Genomic DNA, 17,079 nt, shown 5'->3' on the forward strand with positions numbered 1-17,079 from the left:
CGATTTGGATACCTTTTAATCTCTTTTTCCTGCCTAATTGCTCTGGCCAAAACCTCCAATACTATGTTGAATAGGAGTGGTGAGAGTGGGCACCCTTGTCTTGTTCCTGTTCTCAGAGGGATGGCTTTCAGTTTTTCACTGTTGAGTATGATGTTGGCTGTAGGTTTTTCATATGTGGCCTTTATTATGTTGAGATACTTTCCTTCTATATCCATTTTATTGAGCGTTTTTATCATAAATAGATGTTGGATCTTGTCAGATGCTTTCTCTATGTCTATCACAATGATCATGTGATTTTTATTCCTCATTTTGTTAACATGGTGTATCACATTGATTGATTTGTGGATGTTGAGCCATCCCTGTGTCCCTGGTGCAAATCCCACTTTCGTGGTGTATGATCCTTTTAATGTATTGCTGTATTCGGTTTGCCACTATTTTGTTGAGGATTTTTGCATCCATGTTCATCAGCGACATTGGCCTGTAATTTTCCTTCTTTGTGTTGTCCTTGTCTGGTTTTAGTATGAGGGTGGTGTTGGCCTCATAGAATGAGTTAAGAAGTGTTCAGTCTTCTTCAATTTTTTGGAATAGTTTGAGAAGGATGGGTATAAAATCTTCTTTGAATGTTTGGTAGAATTCTCCAGAGAAGCCGTCTGGTCCTGGACTTTTAATTTTTGGGAGGTTTTTGATTACCATTTCAATCTCTTTACTTGTGATTGGTCTATTTAGAGTCTCTATTTCTTTCTGATTCAGTTTTGGGTGGTTGTATGAGTCTAAGAATTTATCCATTTCTTCTAGTTTATCCAATTTGTTGGCATATAGTTTTTCATAGTATTCTCTTATAATCCTTTGTAGTTCTGTGGTATCTGTTGTAATTTCTCCTCTTTCATTTCTAATTTTATTTATTTGAGGCTTCTCTCTTCTTTTTCTTAGTGAGTCTGGCTAAGGGTTTATCAATTTTGTTTATCTTCTCAAAGAATCAGCTCTTAGTTTCATTGATTCTTTCTACCGTTTTTTTGGTCTCTATTTCATTCATTTCTGCTCTAATTTTTATTATTTCCCTCCTTTTGCTGACTTTGGAATTTGTTTGTTCTACTTTTTCTAGTTCCATTAGTTGGAGTTTAAGATTGCTTATTTGAGATTTTTCTTGTTTTTTGATGTGGGCCGCTATTGCCATGAATTTCCCTCTTAGAACCACTTTTGCTGCATCCCATAAGAGTTGGTATGGTGTATTTTCATTTTCATTTGTCTCCAGGTATTTTTTTTGTTTCTCTTTTGATTCCTTCATTGATCCAATGGTTGTTCAGTAGCATGTTGTTTAGTCTCCACGTATTTGTGACTATCCAAGCTTTTCTCTTGCAGTTGATTTCCAGTTTCATAGCATTATGGTTGGAAAAGTTGTTTGATATGCTTTCAATCCTCTTAAATTTATTGAGGCTTGCTTTATTTCCCAACATATGGTCTATCTTTGAGAATGTTCCATGTACGCTTGAGAAGAATGTGTATTCTGCTGTTTTTGGGTGGAATGAGATATATATATACATATACACACATATATATATATATGAGATATGTGATATGAGATATATATCTATCTGAGATATATATCTATCTGAGATATATATATATATATAATATATATATTGTCTAACTGGTGTAGTTTTTCACTTAAGTCCACTATTTCCTCGTTTACTTTCTGTCTGGATGATCTATCCATTGATGTAAGTGGGGTGTTGAGGTCCCCTACTATTATTGTGTTGCTGTTAATTTCTCCCTTTAGGTCTGTTAATAGCAGCTTTATATACTTTGGTGCTCCTTTGTTAGGTGCATATATAGTCATAAGTGTCATGTCCTCCTGGTTGTGTGTCCCTTTTATCATTATATACTGCCCCTCTTTGTCTCTCGTCTTTTTTTATGTTGAAGTCTGCTTTGTCTGATATGAGATGGCTACCTATGCTCTCTTTTGCTTGCCATTTGCTTGGAGTATCATCTTCCATCCCTTCACTCGGATCCTGTGTTTGTCTTTAGAGCTGAGATGTTTTTCCTGGAGGCAGGATATTGTTGGGTCTTGTTGTTTAAACCATCTATCCACTCTGTGTCTTTTGATTGGAGAATTCAATCGATTTATATTTAGAGTGATTATTGGTATATGAGGGCTTAATACTGCCAGTTTATCTCTTATTTTCCTGTTGTTCTATATTTTCCTGTTTCTCTTCTCTTCTATTTCTGACTGCCATTTCAGTTTCATGGTTTTCTGTGATGGTTTTCTCAGTTTTCTCTTTATTCATGATTTGTGTCTCTGCTCTGATTTTTTGTTTAGTGCTTACCATAAAGTTTGTATTAAAGATCTCATAGATGAGATAATCCATTTTCCAATTGCCTCTTATCTCCATTAGCCTAAGCACGTTCCATCCCTTTCCTTTTCCTCACCTAAGTTGTTATTGTCACAAATTATTCTGTTTTGTGTTGTAAGTGTGTGACTAAGTTGAAGTGTTTATAGTTATTTTTGATGCTTTCCTTCCCTTTATCATTTATGTTATAATTAAGTGCTTGCTAACCTGTTCTGATAGAGAGCTGCACTTTTCTGATTTTGTCTATTTATCTCCTTGCTCAAGGCTTTGAAAACCTTGCCTTTTTGTTTCAGGTACGAGTGCATCCTTGATCATTTTTCGTAGGGGAGGTCTAGAGACAGTGAACTCCCTCAGCTTTTGTTTATCTGGGAAAGCTTTTATTCTCCATCATATCTGAAGAATAGTTTTGCTGGATAGAGTATTCTTGGCTGAAAATTTTTGTCTTTCAGTATTTTGAATATATCATTCCAATCTCTCCTAGCCTGTAAGGTTTTTGCTGAGATATCTGCTGAAAGACTGATAGGGGTACCTTTGTAGATTATTCTCTTCTGCCTTGTTCCCCTTAATATTTTTTCTTTGTCATTGACTTTTGCCAGTTTTACTATCATATGCCTTGGAGAAGGTCTTTTTGCATTGATATAATTAGGAGTTCTGTTGACTTCATATACTTGTAAGTCCAGTTCCTTTCCCAGTTTTGGGAAGGTATCCGCTATTATTTCTTTGAACAAGGTCTCTGCTCCTTTCTCCCCCTGTTCTCCCTCTGGAATACCTACAATCCTTATGTTGCATTTCCTAATTGAGTTGGATATTTCTCAAAGAAGATCTTCATTTTTTTTAAGTCTTAGTTCTCTCTCCTCCTCCACCTGAAACATGTCTATATTTCTGTCCTCTAAAGTACTAATTCTGTCCTCCATAACATCAGCTCTGTTTTTAAAGGTTTCTAGATAGTTTTTTTTTTTTTTTTTTTTTTAATCTCATTCATTGTGTTCTTAATCTCCAAAATTTCTGTTTGGTTTTTTTTTTTTTTTCAGAGTTTCAATTTCTTTTGTGAAGTATTCCTTCTGCTCAGTAATTTTATTCCTGAGTTCATTGAACTGTCTTCCTGAGTTTTCTTGTAACTTACTGAGTTTCTTTATGACAACTCTTTTGAACTCTCTATTACAATCATTTAGATTGTAAGTTTCTGTTACTTCAGGATTGGTTCCTGGAGACTTGTCATTTTCCTTCTACTCTGAAGTGTTAATATAGTTCTTCATGGTGTTTGATGGAGTGACCCTTTGCTGGAGCTTAGTGGTAGTATCGGGTCACAGATTCCACCAGCCAGCACTGGTGTTTAAATACTTAAATCCTAACACTATCATTTGTTGTGTAAACTAGAAAAAAATCACTTTGGTGAGCCTTAAATTCCTCATTTTTGTATTGACAGGATAAAATAAGATAAAGTAAGTAAAATATTTTGTAAAATATGAAATCAAACGCAAATGCAAAGTATTATTCAAAGATGTGCAATATGTGGGGGGCGAGTTAAAAGATCTTGTTGTCTACCCATTGTTTAACCACATTTATTCCCTTTCCCTTCTTGCTATCAGAATCTTGATTCTATCTAGGTGAAGAAATGTATCCAGCCCTAGGTTTTATCTCACTCCCCCAGTAGCTGTAGCTGGAGATGGCCATGCCATTCAGCTCTGGAAAATGAGGAATAACAGGCAGCCTGCTAGTGGTACTTCTGGGCAAAGTTTTGATTTCCTCATAAAAGAAAGAGACTTAACTGACACTACCTCTTCCACTCTACTTTTTACCCTCAATACAGACTTGATTCATGGCACTCGGGCACCTATTTTGTAAATATGAGGGAAAGACAAACTCACTGCACAGATACTGACCCTTCCTTACTGAGTTGCTGAACCAACACCAGCATCCATCTTTCTCCAGATTTCTTGTTTTACGGGAAAAATATTTTATTTAAGGCATTATTACTTGGGTTCTCTTTTATTCGGTGGCAAAAACATTCATTCCTAACTGATTCAGGATGATAAGGGGAACTCGAAAGTTGAGGTATATCTTTGTATGTTAACTATTTGAAAAAGTTTGTATAAAGCAGAAATTGAATAAACCATGTTTAAACTTTGTTTAAAATCAACAGCAGTGTCTGGCATATAATAAGTGTTCAATAAATATTTTGAAAATAAATGCAGATGGAAAATTGAGTCTTGCAGTACATTTGTGGATGTAAATTGACATGAAGCCATCCCTCTAAAATCTCAGCTACTTCACAGTTTTGATTCAGGGCTATCAATGGTTGTGTTCATCACAAAATGCTTATCTCTTTTCTATATATTTATACACACAAAGAGAATCTTCTTAGGCTTACACTAGTGCCTTTTCAAGGAGCAAAGTGAACTTAGCTACAGAGCATTTCTTTACATTGAAAACCTGAGGAGATACCAATGAAACTCTGCTGATCTTGTAGGAGTATTTGTTATGAATGATTGAAAATCTTCTTTGAAAGCAATTACACTGTTATTGAGGAATCCCTGATCAAGCCATTGCTGGCATAGCTTGCAAACACCTGGCACATGGAAGATAAAGTTCTAAAATTTCAGCTTCCATGGAAGATGAGTGGATAGTTTTAAATTTTTATTTATTTGCATATTTATTTATGTATTTACTTATTTATTTTACTTTTTGGTGAGGAAGATTGTCCTTGAGCTAACATCTGTGACAATCTTCCTCTATGTTTTGTATGTGAGATGCTGCCACAGCATGGCTTCATGAGCAGTGTGTAGGTCCACAGTGGGGATCTGAACCTGCAAACCCCGGGCCCCCGAAGCAGAGCACGTGAACTTAACCACCATGACATTGGGCCAGCCCCTGATGAGTGGATAGTTTTAACAGATGATTCATTTTTTTGCCAATATTTTGTGACCTCAACTATAATAAACTCATACGTATTAGTGATCAGGAAATGAAATACATACTTAAAAATGATCACCTGATTCTAATTTTGTGGGAAGGGAGGAAGAGTGCTACAATTAAAGAGAAATGTCTTCTCCTTCCTCCCTCTCCACACCCTCCCCAAAACAAAAACTTTCCTGAGATTTTGATAGAAATTCCTACAGAAATTGTGTAATATAATGGAGTGTTTTGTTTATTTTTTCACTTAATAGTCACAAATAATAACCAAAGATTAGAGATTGCAAACCCTTAAATGGCAGGAAAGTTCTTTTGGTTCATGGATTAGCACACTTTGTCCTTGGCTCCTCTGAAAGTGCAAGATTATGAGAGAGACTAGATGTGATAAGACTTAAGGGGAGAAAAAGGTCCTGGTCACTGGCAGAAATATGGCCAGAGGGAGCCATAAATGGAATAAAAAAGGATTTCTTGACTCCAGAGAAGAATTCTAGCTTTTCTACTCAGACAGGTAATCCCCTGGGTGGGCTGATTTTATGAGTCAATCAGACCCAAAGCACATGTCTAGAGATTACAAAGAAAATAAACACATTTGTGAGTCAGCAGTGTCTCTCCTTGTCTGAACTAACTGCTTTTCTTTCTCACTCATTTTCCCTAGTTGGTGTGTGTGTGTGTTACCTATATCCCTGTTTTTCTTTGTTTGATAAGTAACACACTTACCATTAACTTTGATACAGTGTAATTTTAGAAATACAGATTGCATTTATTCAGACTTTCAAGTGGAATTTATTTATACTCTCTCCCTTCTTCAAAAAGACTATAGGTGGTTTATTTAATAGACCATACACACAAGTGTGTATTTGCTCCATAGGCTTTTGGTAAAAGTCACTTGTCAATTCAACAAATAATCATTGAACATCTACTATGCCCAGGGCATCTTGGGGTTTACAAAGCTGAATGAAATGTGGTCCTTGATGCTTGAGTCTTGGTGCATTACCTCATCTAGAAGCAGTTGCTTTTTAACAAGAGGGTAACAACCCTGGTGCATATCAAAATCACCTGGGGAGCTTGTTAAAAATACACCTGCCCAGGCTCCAGCTCTCAGCTTAGGGAAATTCTGATAAGAGGCAGGGCCCAAGGTGTGTGCAGTTTTAACAACAAGCTCCCCAAATGATTCTGATACACAAACTAAGGTTAAGAAACACTGTTAAGCTAAGAAAAGACTAATGGCAGGAATTCAGTAGCAAGTCAACCAGGTAGGCACCCTTGAAATCTACAACATGAGCAGCTGGCTAAAGTCATTTGTAAGGCTGTTTCTATTTCCACTGCTTCAAAGCTAGTTATAGTCTGAAAAGCACCCCAGAGGATAGGGTTGGTCCCAATCTTCTCTGTAAAATACCTGGAACAAGTCTGTTAGGAATAAGATAGCTACAGCCAACGATCATCTCCAGCCTCCCCCAACACTCTGTCCTTAGATCCATCTTACACGAAATATGACTATTCATGTACATTTTCTCCTTCACTAGATTGTGAAGTATTCCAGAGCAGGAGCAATCCTCTTTCTTTCTCCCACGAAGGGACACTAACCCATGCATAATAGCTATTTGACAGTTTGCTTTGCACTGAATCGAATCCTTCTCATCCAACTTCTGGGGTCTAACTATACATGCATTTATCCATAGTGAATATTTATAAACATCTAGAAAAGTATATACTTGCTTATAAAACACTTCAATCACATAAAAGACTATGTAATACACATAAGGAAGAAGGAACAAAAAAACAAGCACGTAGAGACCCAAACCACAGTTTATGAAATAGGACGTTGCCCATACCTTTGAGGTCCCTTGTTGATCTAGTTACTTTTGAACAGTAACAATCTTCTGAAATTTAAATCAGCATGCGTGCATTCACTCATTGATTGACTGGATCATTCATTCATTTGCCAAACGTGCCAAGTGTCAGAATCCATGTAAGACCAGGTAGTTTAGTTCTACTGTTGGAGTGAGTGGGGCTCGAAAGTGACATAAACTATCTCCAGAGGCGTACACATTGCCTTTGCTGCAAGCGGTCCCAACCGGGCCTGGCCCTACAGAGCGAGCGTGGTTTCTCCGCGTGGACACTTTGGGCAGAAACTACGCGTCCCGGCAGTCTGCGGGGCGAGTGGGAGGGGCCGGGCCGGGGGCGGGGGCCGGGCGAGAGGGGGCATTGTGTCGGGAGCGCGGACCTGCATTTGTCTGCTGGAGGTGCTCGCCGAGCGAGCGTTCTTTTGGCCGGCCGTGGGCTGGAAGTGTCAGCGGCGGCCGCGGCCCCCGCGGGAGACCGAGTTGCAGGAACCACACGCCCACTGGCCGCGATTGCTGGCAGGGGGCGGCGTGCCAGCGGAGCAACATGCAGATAGGCGCCCGGCGCCCTGACGACCCCTCCCGAGGAAAAGAGGCCGGGGCGGCGCTGGGGCGGCGGGGAGCATGAGGGAGGCCGGGGGGCGGCTCGACTCGGAGCGCTGCTAGGGAGCGGCGCGCGCTGCACACTCGCCGGGGCGCAGCGGAGGGCGGGGAGCCGGGCAGGTCGCGCCAGCCAGCGGGAGCCGGCCACCGGGAGCTCTTCTGATTGCCGACGCGGACGCTAGGGGCCCGGAGCAGCCCCCGGCCCCGGCGTGCAGCCAAAATGGGCAACGCGGGCAGCATGGATTCGCAGCAGACCGATTTCAGGGGGCACAGCGTGCCTTTGAAGCTGCCGATGCCCGAGCCAGGTGAACTGGAGGAGCGATTTGCTATCGTGCTGGTGAGTGCGCGGCGGCGGCCGGACGCGGGGCCCTGGAGCCCCGGGCCGGGCGGCGCAGCTGAACCCCCGCCCCCTCCCCTTTTCCTCGCGCCGGGAGCGAGCCTCCTATCCCGAGGGGGAGGCGCCCACCTTCCCCATTGTGGCCTCTCTCTCCTCGCTTCTGTCCGTCCCCCTTCGAGCCCGCCGCGCCCAGCCCTCTCGGGGTCCCGGGATGGGGCCAGGCCGGCTGCCTGGCCAGCCCCGAACCCATTGTCTGGCGGGAGAGGCACCTCGCAGCGCGTGTGCCTGGGAGGTGCGGCGTGGGCGTGAAGGGAAGGTGGCGCGGGCCCAGGAGGAGCGGGCGGCGAGCCGCTAAGGCTTTTTGTTTGGAAAAAAATCTCTGCAAACCCCGAGTCCCTGTGGACCATCCTGCGGGTGCCCGTCCCGGGCTTGGGGGTCCCGCACAGATGGGCGCATGTGGCTGGCCGCGGGCGCCACGCCGGGCGGTGAGCGAAGGGGAACTTGGAGGCAGACCTCGCGGCTCGGCGGAGGGGACCTTCCCCGAAAGGGAAAGAGGAGGAAACCCGTGGCAGTGCGGCGCCCCCGACCCTAAGCAAGGAGGGGCCATCTGAAACCCAGGCGAGAGAGAAGCTTCGCCTCCGCGCGTTCCTTTTGGTCTTAATCTTAAACCACAAAAATGTGTAGTTTTGCGGGGACGTGTTGTGAGCTGTCCTGACTGCAGGAACGACCCCTCCCCTCCCCCAGCACACCTAGCCAAGTCTTTGGCTCCCTCTCGAAATTCGCTTCTCTTAGCTTTCCAGCTTCTCAAATCTATGACACTGAAGACTCCCTTCTTCCTCCCTTTCCTTCTGGGAGTAAGTTTCTGGGCCCCTCCCAGCCACAGCCTGTCAGTACTGTGAGCTCAAGAGGGTGTGGCGGCCTCCCCTTCGTCCCAGCCGGAGTCTGTCCTACACTTGGTCCCCAGACTTCGATTTTTAGTGTCTGAGTCTCTTTTAAGGGATGTTAGGAGGGAAGCGGGCAAGATCGGACGCGTTTCTGTTCCTTACACTTGTACATTTCCCTTTTCCTACCTAGTTACCTTTGAACTCTTCAAGGCTAGGCAGCAAGAGAAATTTGTGCTCAAGGCAGACAAATTTTGCGTCTGCCTGCAGGTTTTTGGCATATAACCTCACAACTTTGGGGAAAGACCCCATTCTGGACGCTGACTGAAACGTGTAAATTGCCTGTCTTCAGGCCTTTAAGACGGGCTGGTTTGGTACTGGGAATATTGTTCTGGCAGGTTAGCTTTGTGCTCTTTGGGAGAACAGAGGCCACAAGCTTTTTGCTGCCACTCGGAAACTCTGGTGTGGCAGTCGGGAGATAGATGAGGCTGCCTGTCTTGCTTTGTATTTTCTGTGATCTCCTACAGCTGCTCCCTCTGTTGTGCAAGATGGGACACTCTGAAATGAAACAGCATTGGCTTAATTACTTCTCAAGGCAGCCTAGGTGCATACTTGACCTGTCTTTCCAGAGACAAACGTTTTTATTCAAAATCCTCTTCCTACCAGACACATGGTTCTTAATCTCCCAGCTCTGGGTTTTCTGTCTTTCCATCCATGCTCTGGTGGTGTGTGTGTGCACTTGAACTGCAAGGACCGGTGACACAGGAAAACCAGATAATAACAGTAATGCAATTAAGCTCTGCTCAACTGGGATAGCATGATTTGCATGAGCTTTCAGTTAGCCTGCTGATTAGTAACACATGGTATGAATTAATCTTTAGAAAATTAATATCCCGTCATTAATGTGGTGGGTTTGTGTTACTATTAAGTCTAGTCACCGATTTAGTATGTAGACATTTATGATTCTACATCACAAGCTCCTTGGGGCAGTAGTTGGTTGTTGTGGTTACTTTTACTCTGTGTGTTGTACACAGTTACAAGATGTGGTTCCTTTCTTAATTGTTTACAGTATTCTAAGCCTCTTAAAACAAACAAAAAACAAAAAAATACTAGGCTAACCTTTTTCGGATTGAGACAAAGCTTTTGGGAAAGTCTCAGCGTGGGGCCCCTCTTGTTAGAGATGCACTTGGACCCTTGATGCGTTTACTGTAACTCTCCCTAGTCAGCTCCAGCTGCTCTTCGAAAACCTACAAGAGGAGATAAAAGGAATCATCTTTATGGGCTGATAGAAGTGCCGAGTTATGGTGATTTCCCTTGTGGTCAGTTTTTTTTGAAGTTGTACATGCGATGCTCTCAGCTGTGCTTTTCTTCATGAATCACTTAAGAAATCAGCACAAACCATTTTATTCTGGAGATCAAGCTTGAAGGGCAAATTATAGGTGGCAACTTTTTAAGTATACGTTTGGAGGAATTCTCTATCCTGAGACCATGGGAGTCATATTGGCATTATTGATACTAGTTTTATTTTCCTATATGGTGAAGATCATATATGAGTTTTGGGAGGAAAACCAGGTAGTAATTCTGTACAAAGTCTACAAGCACCTCATCGTAAGTATGGCTTACGTCCGTAATCAATGAGCCGTTTGAGGCATAGAAAACAATTCCTCCCACTCCCCAAGCTCTAGAATACTTAAAGCATTTGGGAAGAGTAAATAAAAATTAAAATGACAGAACTCCATCTATTTCTGGAAAATCTTAGGAGAGAACCAACCTATTCAATGACTGTTCCCCCTTCATCAGTCTGTATGAGTTAAATTGTATAAATCTGAAAAATTAGTGGGAATGAACAGAAAGATGAGACAGTAAAAGACTGCTGAATTAGGATGAGTGGAGGGGTAAACTAAAAAATAATAGTTTCTTATAGGAAAAATAGATTTGAGTTACTGAACTTCCCATAATTGATGACTAGTAAAAATTAGATCAAAACTTAGGAGCTTAATCCTCCTAGGGAGAGTCTTCCCCCCTCCCTGAACATGTCTTCAGCATTGTTATAATAATAGTTATAAAACTTATATTTAACGGAAAAGATTACTGACTCCTTGTATACATGTAACTATTTGTATCCTTGTACCTGCCTTCCACATGGAGTTACAGGTGATAGGCCTTTCTGTGTGTGTGTACAGGTGTGCGATGTTTCTGTAATACTCTTCGATGGACGTGTTTCTTAAATTATAAAATCAATTGTCTACTTCAGTTTTTGTTCCTGTAGGGTGTATGTATTTTATATATTTTACAGGTAACATTGGACTGTATTTTTTGGGTCCCATGCTATAATTAAATATCCATGGGGCTCTCCATTAAACATTGTTTAATTGTTGGGAATACACACGTAAATACTCTTCATGTTCTTTATTTTCAAAGATCACGCTCTGAGGTGATTTTTGGGTGTGGTGAGCAATTGATGGTCTTTGTCCAAGAGTACCTCTTTCTATGTGAGACACTCCACCATATTGTTCACTGAATTTTGGCTTGTGGTCACGGTTTTCACAACTTAAAAATCTAGGTCCCCTAAGGCCTTTGTCAAGGAGCTTTCCTAAGGATTCTTGCTTTGCGTTTAAGAGAAAAGGATAATTTTAAGCCTTCTGTCCTAGCTGCTGTCTCTCTGTGTGATATCGGATCTCAGATTGCTCTGCAGACAGATTCAAAAAGACACATAGAAAGTGATGGTTTAGGGCAGTATTATCTTATGTTGGATACTGGGAACTACCCTGGTGTGTGATTAATTTGAGTTAGTTCCCTTTTCAGTTTTTTCCTTGCCCTGAGGTTGAATGTAGTCATTCTGCTTTAGAAAGAAGTCGGAACGTTTACTGAGTACCTACCATGAGTGTGCCCTATGCTTTATGTGTTCTCATTTACGCCTCACAGTAACTCCAGGTATCAGCAACATTATAGATGAGGAAAGAAAGATTACCTAAACTGCCTGAAGTCATAGTTATTGAGTAACCAATCTAGGATTTTAACCCAGATTTGAATCTCTACCCCTCCAATACCCTCCATTACTTCCTCAGTCCTAGAACTGGGAAGGGGGAAAAAAGTGCCTAGAACTAGCAGTAAAGCTGTGAAACAAGTACCTAAGTCTGGTGAATGCAAGTTCAAACCGTGTAAAATTGGCAGAAATTTTTTAGAAGCGACTGAAGTGAGGTGCGCTTGATGTTTCTCTTTAGATGGCAAACATTTTGGCATCTTCACTGATCTGTTCTATTTTTCAGGCGTGGAGTTAAATATTGATTTGGTCCGAAAGCGTGCTCTTCAGTTTTTCCGGTCAAGGCAGACTTGAACTACCTTGGTTGGGAAGTTTCGATTTTCCAAATCAGAGGGAAGAGACAGTCTGTCAGTGAATGCATATGCTCCGAATGTAATTACTTGTGGAAGGGACAAGGAAGGTCAAGTTTTAACATTTTATTGCCCTCTGCAAGGTGGTGTCCCCTCTCATCTACTTCCAGGGAGAGCTCTTGCCATGGAGTCTGCTGAGCAGATGGATGGGTAGGAGTATAGCTAGGCCATCATCAGATGCCTGCTCATGTATTTTCTCACATCCTTTCTCCTGTTGTGAGGGGAGGAGGTGGAGAAGGGGGATGGAGTGTTGTCACTTTGAGCCATTACAATCTCATCCTTGGCAGTAACCCCTTGAACTGTTTTATTCTCCAAAGTATGTTTATCATTTTCAGGGTGCATTGTTTTCCGTTAATAATACCAATATATTTGAGTATCTGGGGTAGAAGTTGATCAAAGGCTATTCTCTGAATGCAAATGTTTGGCTCCAGTGAGAGACTGGCAGCAGTGTAAACTGATGAAATTTGGGGGAGAAAGGGTATGTGTGCCCCTAAATCCTTAAGTGGTAAGAATTGCTTTCACTTGAGCCTTTCATTTAGCAAACAGCATTGGCCTGGGAGGCAGGAGACCTGGTTTCTAGAATCATGTCTGCTGCATCAGCTTGGATCAGTTAAACTCTTTCCTCTGGTCCTTTGATTTTCCTCCTCTGCAACAGGAATAAAATCTGACACAACTGTGAAATCATAGCACTTGGAAGTATAAGATTTCTAGAACGTGATATATTGTGATCCATTAGCTGATTTTTTGTTTTGAAGAGCTTTTGTGTAGAAAAGTGTGTAGCAGTATTCTGTGTGGTCTGGAGAGTAGAATTTCCAGGGTCAATGACTGAAAGTCATGTAAGCATGAGGAAAAGTATTCTAACATTTAGGGTTGTCAAAAAATGGAGAGTGAGCTCTCCATTAGAATTGCTTGGACAGAAGCTGTATGAAAAATGCTGACAGTTGGAGGGTCTTTCCAAACCCAACATATGCTTAGGGTATTATTGGCTTGAACGGTGCCCTCTTGAGGTAAATCTGCCACGTGTAGGTTCTAGATAGAAATATAGCACCTGAGAGTGGAGAAGGAGCTGCTTGTAGGTTCCTCCAGGGCTCAAAGGGGAAAACAAGTAAGTATAGGCTCATGCTTGTTCTAGAAATTCATTTGACTTTACAAAAACTGTTGCCTGAAGGGCTTGGTCTTAACGAATGGCTCTTTTCCTACTTTGGGCTTGGGGAATTGGGACAATGTGAAGTGGGCTCCTGGGTCCTCATGTTTAAGCAAGTAATAGATGTCATAAAGGTGGCTAATACAAGAAGACTGATTCCGGATGATTTCTCTCCTTTGCAAGAGGGTGCTGGTACCTGGAATCCTCTAGAAACAAAGCAGTGAATCCTTATAAAAGAACAGACTGGAATTACTTAGGAGGGACGGTGAGTTACAGCGGTGTAGCTGCTTGGCAAAGGCCCTCTTGTAGAGTGGCGCTCCACTTTACATTGGTGGACATTTCTGTCCTTCCCCCATCACAGGAAGTATGTCCCCACCCAGACTTTGGTGTCATGGTTTTTGTAGAGAGCTTCATGCACCTTCTTAGCTCTCAGCTACTTGAACGTTGGGGCACAGGTCACTCATCTCTTGTCTTCCCTTTAAGATGGTATTTGTTCATACACCAGTGATCTCCCTCTCCCCTCCCCAGTCATCTCATCCTTTTCTCTAGAACCTTCTCTTTCAACATAACACCAAAGACTATGCAGTTTTCAATGGGTATGCTGTGATTTGGAAATGGTTTTTAGGGAAGATCTGGTAGGCTGGAGAGCTGCCTCATGGACTGTGTAATTCAACTGAGGCCCACAGATGTGGATCAGGATGGCTGAGTCTCCCTAAATTGGGAAATACCAATTCTCTACTTAAAGGTATAATGGTATTTGATGTAGACAGAAGTCTACTTTATTTTCACACTCTTAAGAAATACAATGACAAAAAAAAATGACCAGTGGCATCAGAGCTCATGGGTGGGCACCTTATCATGAACTTACAGTTTCTAAGACATACCGAAAGTGTTCCCTTATCGTATCTTCAGCATTCTTGTGCAGCCTGTAACTGATTTTAGTGACTCTTATTTCAAATGTAACCTTCGTCTGTGTTCTTCTTTGCTAAAGAAGGTTTGTTGCACATGTAAGCTGCTATATCATTGCCACAGAAGCTGAGAGCTTTGAGGTGTTTAGACCCTGTTATTTCCAGAGGTGATCTCACTTGGTTGACTTCTGTGTAGTAGAAGGCACTTCTGGCCTGGTTTATCCTAAAAACTTGTTAGCTGTGGGAAAGGTGTCAAATAGTTCACATTTTTGGCCCTGTGACTGGTACCTGAAAGTAATAGATCTCACCTATCTCAAGTCCTGTCTTGAACTCAGGAACCTGACTTCTTTTCTTTCTCCTTTTTCCGTGAAAGTTTGGCTAAATACTTTATTTAAGGTAGGATAATGAGGGGATTGACAGGCTAAAGCAGTGGGTCCAAAACTTGGTTGTATCTCAGCATCACCTGGGAACCTCAGAAAACACACCTGGGGTCCAGCCCAGTGGCACAGTGGTTAAGTGTGGACGTTCTGCTTTGGCAGCCCAGGGTTCACTGGTTCGGATCCTGGGTGTGGACCTATGCACCGCTTGTCAAGCCATGCTGTGGCGGACATCCCACATGTAAAGTAGAGGAAGATGGGCACAGATGTTATCTCAGGGCCAGTCTTCCTCAGCAAAAAGAGGAGGATTGGCAGCAGATGGTAGCTCAGGGCTAGTCTTCCTCAAAAAATAAGAAAATTAAAAAAAAAAATAAATTAAAAAAAGAGGGAAAATACACCTGGGTCCTATTCCAAGGATTCTGATAAATTTGGAGGGTGAGCTGAGCATCAGGATTTTTAAAAGCTTTTTAGGAAATTTGAATGTGCAACTTTCACTGAGAGGCACTGTGCTAGAGGAGTGTTTCTTCCCCTTTTCCTGCCTGCTCTAGAGACCTAGCATGAGTTAAAACCACAGTGAAAAAACCAGTTGAGTGTAGTAGGAAAGGAATTATTTAGGAGATGGCAGAAAATTTGGAGAAATTGGGTAAAGTTGAGAAGGGTTAAAAAGAAAAGCTCCCGAAGATATTTGATTCAACCAAAAGCACAAAGATGAGAAATGTAGAAGAAATGGATCAAAGCCTGTTGAGTGTTAGACTTACTCAACTATTTAAGAAATGATCATCAAATAATCATAACGAAAATTTTCAGAGAAAGTTCTGTATATTATAGCTAAAGCGTGAACAGAGGTGTACTTCTGGAGTAGAACCATCCATAAAGCAGTTGTGTTTTTGCCTAGGCCTCTGCTCTCCAGCCTGATTGTTTGTTGGTTCAATGCAAGCCTTTTGCTTTGATCTCTGGTTTTACCATTTATAAAGACTTGATGAGCGTGGCTTCCTGGAGTGAAATTCAAATACACTTGTGAAATGTAAACAACATTCATTTATTAAGAATCCTATAATCAAGGCAAATTGGCATGCTTATATAAGCAATTAGCTTTGAGAATAGAAAGATAAATAGGATGCTAGGTCAAGAATGAACCGATTGTTCTCAGTGCAAGACGCTAGTTATTCCTTTAATAGTTATAAGCAAATAGACATTCCTCGTATTCATAATCTTTAGCAGTGTTGGTTTGGGGTTTGAGGACAGCTTGTGGTTTTCTGAACTGAGAAGATAGAAGCAATTATTGTCTCATTTTCATCTAGAAATACGAATCCTTTGAGGAGAAATGTCGGTAGTTTATGACTAGATAAAACTTTCTGGTAATTGGGAAGGTATGGATTTAAATGATCAATATTAAAGAATAATGGAGTTTTATTTTGGTGAGGAAGGTAAAGAAGATAACTGTTTTATAATAGCAGGATGAAAATAATCGCATCTGCCTTTAATGAATAATGGTATTCTTTTTTTGTATAGAAGGAAGCATTAGGATAAATAATAGCAGGAGAAGTTGGACAGAACGTGATTAGATTTGCACCATGGCAACATTGCCCAGTGAGTTCAACACCACAGTGTGTCTTATTTGTGAAAGCTGCGGAACCTAAATGCAGGGCGATGAATCAGGTGAATGGCTTTATGTTTAGGTTCAGTTCTGGCACTTTCAGTCCCCGGTATGGTCAGCCTTGTGTTTCTTCCAAGGAAATTTTGCCTTTTTAGTGATGACGGAGTATCTTGACTAATGGGGATTCTTTTTTTTTTTTTTTTTGAGGAAGATTAGCCCTGAGCTAACTATTGCCAATCCTCCTCTTTTTGCTGAGGAAGCCTGGCCCTGAGCTAACATCCATGCCCATTGTCCGCTATACATGGGACGCCTACCACAGCATGGCTTTTTGCCAAGTGGTGCCATATCCGCACCCAGGATCTGAACCGGCGAACCCCCTGCTGCCGAGAAGCAGAATGTGTAGACTTAACCGCTGCGCCACCGGGCCGGCCCCAATTGGGATTCTTTATCCCCGAGCACTTCTGCCTGGTGAACCTAGGAAGCCATTCAGTCCAAGTACCTTGGGACCAGTATGCTTTAAACTTGGAATTGGTGACTCCCCAGGCCTTATCACAAAATCATTTTATTGCCAGCTAATCAGGCCATGTGGATGCAAACCTGGAGAGACCATTTAGGACTGTGAGGCCTCCTAGGTTTGTCGAACCGTTCTGCTTGCCAGTGTTCAGCCTCTCCAATGTGCTTTCACAGTAAACATTTTGAGTCTTAGGGTTGGCTTTTTGGAAAGCGTTTGTTTAGGT

The 17,079-nt window shown here is 41.9% G+C and overlaps 1 protein-coding gene and 1 long non-coding RNA gene across 12 annotated transcripts in view; one reads left to right on the plus strand and one right to left on the minus strand.

Annotated features, from left to right (window-relative positions):
• The window catches only part of LOC123285259 (uncharacterized), a 43,394-nt gene extending 36,165 nt beyond the window's left edge, over positions 1-7,229 (minus strand). Inside the window, exon 1 of the long non-coding RNA XR_006526912.2 lies at positions 7,094-7,229. This is a non-coding gene — a long non-coding RNA (uncharacterized lncRNA). The remainder of the gene's footprint in view (positions 1-7,093) is intronic.
• A 264-nt stretch (positions 7,230-7,493) lies between these two features.
• The window catches only part of FMNL2 (formin like 2), a 292,532-nt gene continuing 282,946 nt past the window's right edge, over positions 7,494-17,079 (plus strand). For 7 of the 11 annotated variants that reach the window (XM_070507766.1, XM_070507765.1, XM_070507767.1 and 4 more), the window contains exon 1: positions 7,788-8,042. In XM_070507766.1, coding sequence (XP_070363867.1) covers positions 7,926-8,042 — 117 coding nt within the window. In that variant the 5' untranslated portion in view covers positions 7,788-7,925. Of the gene's footprint in view, positions 8,043-17,079 lie in introns of all 11 variants that reach the window. The other 4 variants (XM_070507768.1, XM_070507771.1, XM_070507769.1 and 1 more) reach the window with 4 other exon arrangements.

The sequence above is a fragment of the Equus asinus genome, chromosome 4, assembly GCF_041296235.1.
Source record: "Equus asinus isolate D_3611 breed Donkey chromosome 4, EquAss-T2T_v2, whole genome shotgun sequence".
Lineage (NCBI taxonomy): Eukaryota > Metazoa > Chordata > Mammalia > Perissodactyla > Equidae > Equus > Equus asinus.